General features: G+C 50.8%; 1 protein-coding gene across 1 annotated transcript in view; it reads left to right on the forward strand.

Moving 5' to 3' along the window:
* The window catches only part of PI4KA (phosphatidylinositol 4-kinase alpha), a 115,630-nt gene that overhangs the window by 98,347 nt on the left and 7,613 nt on the right, over positions 1-9,670 (forward strand). Inside the window, 10 exon segments of the mRNA XM_025044487.1 lie at positions 528-718; positions 4,348-4,468; positions 5,238-5,367; positions 5,789-5,859; positions 7,394-7,466; positions 7,558-7,628; positions 8,345-8,454; positions 8,924-9,028; positions 9,120-9,245; positions 9,525-9,645. Coding sequence (XP_024900255.1) covers positions 528-718; positions 4,348-4,468; positions 5,238-5,367; positions 5,789-5,859; positions 7,394-7,466; positions 7,558-7,628; positions 8,345-8,454; positions 8,924-9,028; positions 9,120-9,245; positions 9,525-9,645 — 1,119 coding nt within the window.

Genomic DNA, 9,670 nt, shown 5'->3' on the forward strand with positions numbered 1-9,670 from the left:
TTAGGTGGAGAGATGAAAGACAGGCTTTATCTCAAACCTGGATGTACACCTGATTAAACATTGGTCCATCTTAGCACACGTCTTCACTCCCTATTTCTGTTCAGCTAGTCATAGAAGATAGATTTAGTTCTATTCAGATATGTTTCCTAGTTATATTTCTTTGTAACTTTAATTGAGTTAAAAAAGGAAGTTTACTTAAGTTTGGTTCCAGTTGTGGCTGTGTAGGCTCATTGCCCAGCAACCCCACATGACAGGCATAGTGACAGTAGAATGTTCCAGACTCTGAATTACTGCAGCCCCAGCACACAGGTCTGCTCACACAACACACAGGTCTCAGCCCTTGTCCCCAAGCAGGCCCCCAGCAGTGAACACCGGTCGACTCTTCTCTCCCTTGTTCCCTTTGCTTTTCTCACCAATCATGTGTTTTGAGCCATTGGCCTTTATCCTCTCTGTCCTCTTGGCTTTCCAACATTCTCAGTCCTGCTGTGGTCTCCAACGAGGATAGTGTCCTGTAGTCTGAGTGACAGCAGGGCCAGTCCCAGGTTGGGGGTGGGGGACAGGGGACGGGAACCTGGGGCATCCATCCATGTTGAGTTGTTCACCTTTCCTAGAGGTAGGGAATTGTCCCCTCTCCCCTAGGATCATGGTCACTTCTCCTTTGCAGGACGCCATCCTGTTCTACATCCCCCAGATCGTGCAGGCCCTCAGGTATGACAAGGTAAGGCTGTACCTACATGTGCTCTTGTTCTCTTCACTCTGAGAGCTACGCTGGGCTCTAGGGAGGGGGCTCTTGACGGTGAGGACACACTGCCCTGCCCTCAACGCCTAGCCTGGTGAACAGGCGTGTCTCCAGTCCAGGAGATCGTAGGCTATGCAGGGCCTCAGCAGCAGGGCCACTGACCTGTGACCACGGTCCCCAAGCTCCTCTCACACATACCCCTGGCCGTAGTTGCCATTGGTGTCCATTGCCAGGACGCCCCCAGTCACCCAGCTCACCCTGAGGCCCAGTCTCGCTCTGCAGAGTGAGCAGGTTCTACAAGCATTCCCAGCCACTTGCTCGGGTTGGGTAGCCTGGCCTGGGTTTCCTACTCATTGGATGGGGATCCTGAACCCGGCTCCTTCGTCTCTTCAGTGGGAAGTATTGAGAAGGAATAGGTGAGATGACGAATGTATTAGTTTGCTAATTGGGCTGCCATAGCAAAGTAATATGGCCTGGGGAAAGCAGGAGTTTTAAACACCAAAAATGTGTTTTCTCACAGTTCTGGAGGCTGGAAGTCTGAGACTGAGGTGTTGGTAGGGTTATTTCTTCTGAAGCCTCTCTCCTTGGTCTGTAGAAGGCCATCTTCTCCCTGTGTCTTCGTATGGTCATCCCTCTGTGTGTCTCTTTTCTTAAGGACACCAGTCAGATTGGATGAGGGCCCACCCTAATGAGCGTACATGTACATAAGACGCCTAGCACAGGGCTAGCACAGAAAACACTCATGGGGGTGGCCACAACCCAGAACCCACATTGCCCATGCCTCGGGGCAGCGCCACCTGCCATGCCTGTGTCTGAGTGCAGCAGCAGCATATGCCTCTTCCCCGACCTGCTGATCTTGTTCCCCACTGTCATGTGCCAGTCTTGTTTCCCTACTTCGTCCTGGCCGAGCCCTGTGGCACCAGCTTACCTCTAGGCTGCCTCCCACTACTCTAGTCTCCATAGCAGCTATGAGTGCTGTGGCTGGGTGTCCCAGGGTGGGCTTCTTCCCCACGGATTAGCAGGATGCTCCATCTCGGTCCATAGACCAAATTGCTTCTATCACAGCCAACCTCTCTTGGTAGACCAGGTCTTGCCCTAGGTAACTAGCTGCCAGAAGCCTTCTAACTCTGAGCAGGTGATTCCAATACCGTGTAGGACATTTGCCAAGCAGGGGCCTTTTCGTTAGTCCCAGCACTGTGTACTGTTATGATGCACCTCTCCTCCAGGTAGCTTCTCCCCCTTCTCTCCCTTCTGGTGTGTTTGCCTCCATATGGGCCTAGCAGAAAGGCCTAATCCAGAGGAGGGGGTAAGAGTGGGCACCAAGGGTTCCTACATGAGCGCATGGTGGCGGCCACCAGAGAACACTGCGTCCCAGGCAGGTGGTGTGCTCAGTCTCTGCCTAGCATGCTCAACAGGAACAGGACCAAGTAGGTTGCGGTTAGCGTGAGGCAGCTAGCACGTGGAGATGCAGAGGACTTTGGTTTGTTTTATTGGCTATTAATTTACATAAGTTGCTTTTCAAAAAATTTCTGATTTTTTCTGTGTTCCTTTTTTTCCTAGTTCTTAAAATAATAAGTTAGTTCATTAGCATTATTTAAAGATGACCAGTGAGTTTTTCTTTTTTTCCTCCCAAATATCATAAATTCATGGGTTTTGACATGTTTAATGTGCACCAGTCCACCTCAGTTATTTTTGAGGCCCATCTTTCTGACTACTGAGAACTCCTGATTGACCTTTATTTAGTCTTTGAAAACCTCCTTGCTTTCTAGAATAACAAAATATTCTAAGCTCTTCTTGTTCTTTTCCTGCCTCAGACGTGGAATCCCCAATTTTGTGAGGAAATCTGGTTCACTCTATGAGAAATGGTATCACGACACTGTACTCTGAATGCTAAGCCTGCTTATGGCGATCAGGTTGTGTTGTTTCTAGGCCTTTCCCGTAGATAGAGCTTTTTTTGGGAAAAAAAAAAAGGTACATCATGAGATTATACTATTTCTAATTCAAATGTAGGATTACAGTTTTTTACTTTATTTGACTTTATATTAGAACCTTTTAATACTAAACAATTTGGTTCTTAAACATCAACATACTACCTTTTTGCTTTATTCTACATATGTTTAATAGTTTCAAAATAACAATACCAATATTATAACTGACGATGATTATTGAAAATGGGGTCAGATTTTTTGCCTTTTTGTCCTTAGTAAATTTTCCATTAGGGACATACAGTCAGATGACTCTATTTTAAAGTCACATGAAGTGATTTTTCTCTGGGTGATTATACCAACTCAGGACTCAGCTAGTAGCATCATTAGTTTCTTTCTTGTTTTCCATTTTTAGGGGTTTTCTTTTTAAGTCTAAGCTTGAGGGGATACAAATGTGTATATGTATTTACTTATACTTTTTTAAAAAGAATAGTAAACCAAAACTAATAAAAATGGCCAGAGAGGGAGCAAACAGGATGGAAGTGACCACGCTTAGTATATTTTGACTTTGGAACTATGTCATTCTACGCGTAATTATATATGTATTTCAACCAAATTGGCTAGCAAGGCATATATCATAGGATTAAAAATTACACAGGAATAAATTGCTGAAATCTTTTTCAAAGCTGGAAGCCTCTGTGGTCCTAAGTGTCTGATGACAGTTCCTCCTTGTTCATTCTGTCCTGCCACAGTTTCTATTCTCGTAACAAGAGTTGGTTTGTTACTTTATGCGTCCCTTTTCATGGTCTTGACAAAAGTGATTATATTTCCGGTTTATGATAAAAGGATATTACTCAGGGACAGCCAGATGGACGAGATACATAGGACAAGGGGTCTGTGGAAAGGGATGTGGCGCCTCCATGCTCTCCAGGCGTGCTGCTCTCAGGCATTTCACGAACCTGAAAGCTCTGCAAACATATTTATATACACTACAAATTGAGTATTCATAGTTTATCTTTAGATCCTTTTGCTGGGTTAGAATTGGGAAACCCAAAGTGATGAGTTATTTGAAATTTGACCTGTTGGGTAAGCCCACCCACCTAAATCCAAGGAAGATTTTATCAGATGAGGGGCCACAAACTGTCACATCGAGGAAGAGGCTGCCTTTTTAATCTAGGACACAGTAATTAAAACTGGTGTTATGAGTGGCAGGAAATGACTAAGGGAAGAGAGGTCCTTTAGGATGGTGGCTGTGATATATCAACTCATGAAGTATCTGTGCATTAGATAGTTTTCTGGAACCCATACATCACTGTGGACCATTGTTCTTAACAGCCAGCTTACAGACGAGTTTTAGTTCCCAGCCTACTTATTCTTCGTACTTGGCAACAGCAGAAATTGGTGAGAGTCCTGGTTCTTTGAATCCAGGAGAAGCAACAGAGGAGACAAAGCTGACTCATCCCTGTATGGCAGACCCTAGCACCCCCAAAATTAGCCCTGGCCCCTAAGCTGGACTCACCACAGACACAGAAGAGTTTGCTCATGTGGCCGGAAACCACTCGGCCTCACTTCTTGCCAGGTCTGCAAGCTTTGGGAGTCAGCGCATGCTCTGGGTTAGAGAGAGTCCGTCTTCGGGGAGAGAGGCTCCCAGCCTGGGCTGATGGTGACCTTGCTCTTCTTCAGATGGGCTATGTGCGGGAGTATATTCTGTGGGCTGCAGCCAAATCCCAGCTTCTGGCACACCAGTTTATCTGGAACATGAAAACAAACATCTATCTGGATGAAGAGGGGCACCAGAAAGACTGTGAGTATTTTGTCATCTTCCCTCAAGGCTCACCCCACATCTTTAACACCTTCCGTGGCTGCCCAGAGGCTGAGCCTTCCTCATCCTACAGGGCCCTCCATGACCCATCTGCCCCAGCCTGTAGTTCCTTCTGCCTCCCATCCTTTGGCAGGAACACCTCACCTTTAAGATACAGCAGGAGCAGGACACCCCCTTCCCCAAGCTTTTGCTAGCCCATCCTCTGTCCACCCTGCCTGCCCCCTGCCCCTGTGGATCCTGTCCTGTAGCTCCCCAGGCACATACAGAACCCTCCTCCTCTGGCTGAACTCCCAAGCAGTTGTCCCTGTGCCTGACCCAGTGACCCCGTGTCGGAACAAGGTGGCCACCCGGGACAGTGCTTCTCAAACAGAGATGTCTTAATCATCCTCATGCCCTTAAAAACCACTGGGACCCTCTAAGAGCTTTGGTTTACGTGGACTTTAGCAGGCAGTATTAACTAACGTTAGTCAGCAGAGCCATGAGGCTCCTGTGACCACTAGTGTCCTCAGCCCCACTGCATGTTCATAGCCTCACAAGTGTCAACACTAAGGAAGGCAAACTTCGTGGTGTGACTTTAAATATGGGGTCTACTGAGAGGGTCCCGGGGATCCCCAGGGATAAGCAGACCATCTCTGAGGACTGGTCTAGGTGCCGGTGAATACCCAGACTCTGTGACGGGCAAACATGCAGGGTTCCTCCAGGGCCTTTCTGTGGCTCAGCCAAAGGCTCACCCTCTCGGTTTCCCTGTCAGCCGACATCGGTGATCTCCTGGAGCAGTTAGTGGAGGAAATCACAGGCTCCCTGTCGGGCCCAGCCAAGGACTTCTACCAGCGGGAATTTGATTTCTTTAACAAGATCACCAACGTGTCAGCCATCATCAAGTAAGCAGCACTCCCTCTGGTCCTAACTCGTGGGAATTGCCCGAGAAGTGCTAATGGAACAGCCAGGGTGGGATTCTGCTCTCTTGAAAGGAGGTTGGCCATACAACCTTCAGAAAACATCCTAGTTTTATTCTGGATATTGTCCTACAGTTTGCTCTCTCCAAGTTCCGAAGGAGCCTCGTAGTGGTGATAGGAAAACCAGACTCCTTTGCAGCTCCTGTCGTTTCACTGATTTGCCTCTTGAGGAGGAGTTTGGGCAGGAATTGCTGTGCTCCTGGAGGAATTGGGCCTAGCAAGGCCTCCAGGAGTCGCCAGAGCTAGGAAGAGAGAGACTCAGACAGGAGGGGGCCCTGGGCTGTCTCCCAGAAGTCTCGAAGGCCACTTTCTACAAGAGATAGAGCATTTCTGTCTTGTTTCTCAGACCCTACCCTAAAGGAGACGAGAGAAAGAAGGCTTGTCTGTCAGCTCTGTCTGAAGTGAAAGTACAGCCTGGTGAGTAGGTGGCCTCTGGAGACTAAGGAGAGGGACCTCTTCCTTCAGGCAGGCAGAGTGCAGGGGCTGGGGAGTGCGGGGTGGGCGTGAAGACCAGCAGTGGGGCTGGTTCGACTTGCACTTGGGTCCTAGGTGCCCAGTGCGCCCCTCCCCAGAATCTGCCACTGGTGAGCGGGAGCTGCTTCTCAGTGGGCACTCTTTATCTTCCTTGCTGCCTACTGTTTTCTAAAGACCGAGACACTGTCTTTAGCAGCTGTTTTTCTAGAAGGTTTCTGAACTCCAGTGTAACAGGAGCAATATAGGTCACACAGACAGTGGGCATGAGACGAGACTAGAGGCATCACAGGTGTGCTTGGGACCTGTTGGACAAGGGTGTCTGTGTCCCCCGGGTGGGCAGCTGCTCCCTGGTGCCTGCAGCTGTTAACCATGCAGGAATTTGAGCCCAGTGTGTACTTTTTCAAGTCAGGGTGGCAATCCAGGTTTCACTGCACAGCTCTCCATTTTTCAACATTGGTATAAACTTGTTTTTTCAAAATCTTGGTTGTCCTGTCCAAATGTTCACACCAGCTGGTCTTAGCAAGGTTGCCAGCGTGGGCCTCGGTTCAGACTTTTCCTTGACTTGTTTTGTTGAGCTTCCTACCCTGCCAGCTCAGTTTCTCAGAGAAGGCTTGACATCCACACGGAACTTCATTTCCCTTATCAGCGAGCCCCCAGCTCCCTGCAGACCATGTTGCTAGGGCCTGTCCTGGCGGCACTGGGGAGCCAGCCAGGGCTGTAGGGCAGAGGATTAGAGATTGCATCTGTGAGAGAGGCTGGAGCTGGGGGGTAAAGGAGGGTGAGAGGGAGGGGAGAGGACCATGTGGTCCTGCCTTGCCTCTTCTTCCCCCAGTAGGACAGCCAGTTTGCAGCCCACAGCAAGGCCTCACTTTGCCCCTCAAGAGATTCAGTCCTTCCTGTTTCAGGGCTACACCTTGAAGCCCACATCTCCCACTTCCCAGGGGCTCAGGGAGTCCACTCCGCCAGAGCAACTGCCAGTTCCTTGGCCAAGAATGGGCTTTCTCTTGTCCTCCTACTTGATACATGTGCTGAAAGTGGGGAGCTCCAGTCAGTGGGCTGAGTCCAAGAGCAGAGGGTGTTTGGGTGAGCAGAGCAGGGTAGGAAGCTCCTGCATGGGTCCCGTGAGAGTGGGTGGCTCTGCTCTGGCACTGGGCGGCCATGGGGGCCCCAGGAGCAGCATGATGGGCCTGTAAGCTGAGGGTTCAGTGCATCGTCTTAGAGAAGCGTCTCCTGGGAGGTGGTAGCCCCTTCAGTAGACATCAGGAAGGATCCAGGGAGAGATCACAGAATCAAGAAAGAAAGACTTCTTAGCTGTGAAATAAGAAGTCATCAGTACCACAGATGAGGACCTAGAAGGCCCCCATACGTCATCCTGTCCACAGGGTGGACTCTATAAGGGGAATTAGGTATTGAAGGTAGCTGTTCTCACCATTGTCATCCTTGGGCTCCCTGTGACTTGCCTTCTGTCCCTGCATAGGCTGCTACCTGCCGAGCAATCCAGAGGCCATTGTGCTGGACATTGACTACAAATCGGGGACGCCCATGCAGAGGTAAGAGGCTGCCCTTCCCTTGGCTACTCCTGTGTGGGCTTCCTGTTCGCCATATCACTTGTGCTACTTTCTTTCTGTTGTTGTTTTTCAGTGCTGCAAAAGCTCCATATCTGGCTAAATTTAAGGTGAAACGATGTGGTGTTAGTGAACTCGAGAAAGAAGGTCAGTGGAGAATTCTCGATGTAGTTTCTCTAAGTGTCTCTCCTTCCTGAATCCAGTTTCTCTTGGCATATTTAGTTTGTTACCAGCTCCCCATGAGGGTTGATGGCCATCCATCCACTCTCGGTGTGACACCTCATTTGGGGACAGCACAGAGCTCATGTGCAGTGACAGACCAGTGAAGTTTGGCCACCAAGTCAGTCCAGTAGGCATCTTCTCAAGACAGAGTGGCCAGGGCTTTGTGGGGTGTACTCATTTGCTCAAGCTGCCATGGAAGTGACCACAGACTAGGTGGCTTCAATAACAGAAATTTATTCTCATAATTCTAGAGGCCAGACGTGTGACATCAGGGTGTCACCAGGGTCGTGCTCCCTGCAAGGGCTCTAGTGAACGAACCTCAGGGTGCAGATGGACACAATTCCTGCCCCCAGCTTACAGTGCCCATTGGTGACCCCAGGCACACCTGGGTCCTCACTTCCAATGAAAAGGGGACCTGGCTTCAGTTCCATTTAAGTCTAAATATTCTTAGGAAAAGCCCTAAGACCTTATGACTCTACCCACTGATCCTAGACATTTTCTGGGCCCTCAGTGGCTTCAGAGTTTCCCAAGAACAATCCCCAAGTTTCCTTGGGCTCCTTCCAGGCTGGGTCTCCTCAGCACCCTCAGAGGGCCTCTCACTGCCCTCAGGCTGACAGGCAGCCTCCACCCACCACACACAGGTCTGCGGTGCCACTCGGATTCCGAGGACCAGTGCGGCACACAGGAGGCTGATGACCAGAAGATTTCCTGGCAGGCGGCCATCTTCAAAGTGGGAGATGACTGCCGACAGGTAGGGGACCAGGTTGGGGTTGGGCTGGTGGCGGTGGGCCTGCCTCTCCAAGGCTCTGGGCGAGCCTCGCTGCCGAACCTCACACACAGAAATACGAAGCTTTGCTTCTGCCATGGGGTTCAGGTCCACAGAGTAAGTAAGTCAGGGCTTTCTGCCAAACCCAGAAGTCTCTCCTCTCCAGGACTATGCACCCGCTAGCCACACAGAAGGAGCTGCCGTGGAGTGGGTGCCCCTTACTCGAACCCTGCACCGGGCAGGCTAAAATTAAATGGCTTTATGCTCACTCCAGTACCTGGTGGTCCCAAGGGTCTGGGCTCAGCCCAGTGGGCAGTGTCAGTCCAGGCCCTTCAGGCTTTTGCTCGCCTAGGCCTCCCTCCCTTCTCCCTCCGTCCCCTGCTGGGCAGGGCCCCTGGGGGTCATGTGAGCAGGAGGAAGCCAGCCACTCACCCTTCATCTTCTCGGTTCTCAGGACATGCTGGCCCTGCAGATCATTGACCTCTTCAAAAACATCTTCCAGCTGGTCGGCCTGGACCTCTTTGTCTTCCCCTACCGTGTGGTGGCCACTGCCCCCGGGGTAAGTTCCCCACAGGACCCCAGGTGGCTGCCCCTCAGGCCTTGGCCGAGAGCAGTCAGCCCACAGGCCTTGCACTTGGACTTCCTCTTAGTGCGGGGTGATTGAGTGCATCCCTGACTGCACCTCTCGGGACCAGCTGGGCCGCCAGACAGACTTCGGCATGTACGACTACTTCACACGACAGTATGGAGATGAGTCCACCCTGGCCTTCCAGCAGGTGACCAGCAGAGCGGGCCCTAGGCTGGACTTGTTTGTGCTCTCTGTTTTTCCCCCCTGCACCCTGCTTCCTGATTTCCTACATTTGAGGAGTAAAACCAAGGCACCCCGTAACCTTCCTTGGTATTTAAAGAAACCTCAACATGGATGTCCCAAGAGAATTCATGGGTGTGGGGGGAAGGGGCTGCCGCCCCTTCACAGGAATCCCAGGCATAGAGCCAGGGGAGCACCCACAGGCGCGGCCCCAGGGCCGTCATAAGCACTGGCTCTCTCTGCACAGGCGCGCTACAACTTCATCCGCAGCATGGCCGCCTACAGCCTCCTGCTGTTCCTGCTGCAGATCAAGGACAGGCACAACGGCAACATCATGCTGGACAAGAAGGGCCACATCATCCACATCGGTCAGCCAGCCCAGCGCCCTCCTCT

The sequence above is a fragment of the Pteropus alecto genome, unplaced genomic scaffold (genome assembly GCF_000325575.1).
Source record: "Pteropus alecto unplaced genomic scaffold, ASM32557v1 scaffold113, whole genome shotgun sequence".
Lineage (NCBI taxonomy): Eukaryota > Metazoa > Chordata > Mammalia > Chiroptera > Pteropodidae > Pteropus > Pteropus alecto.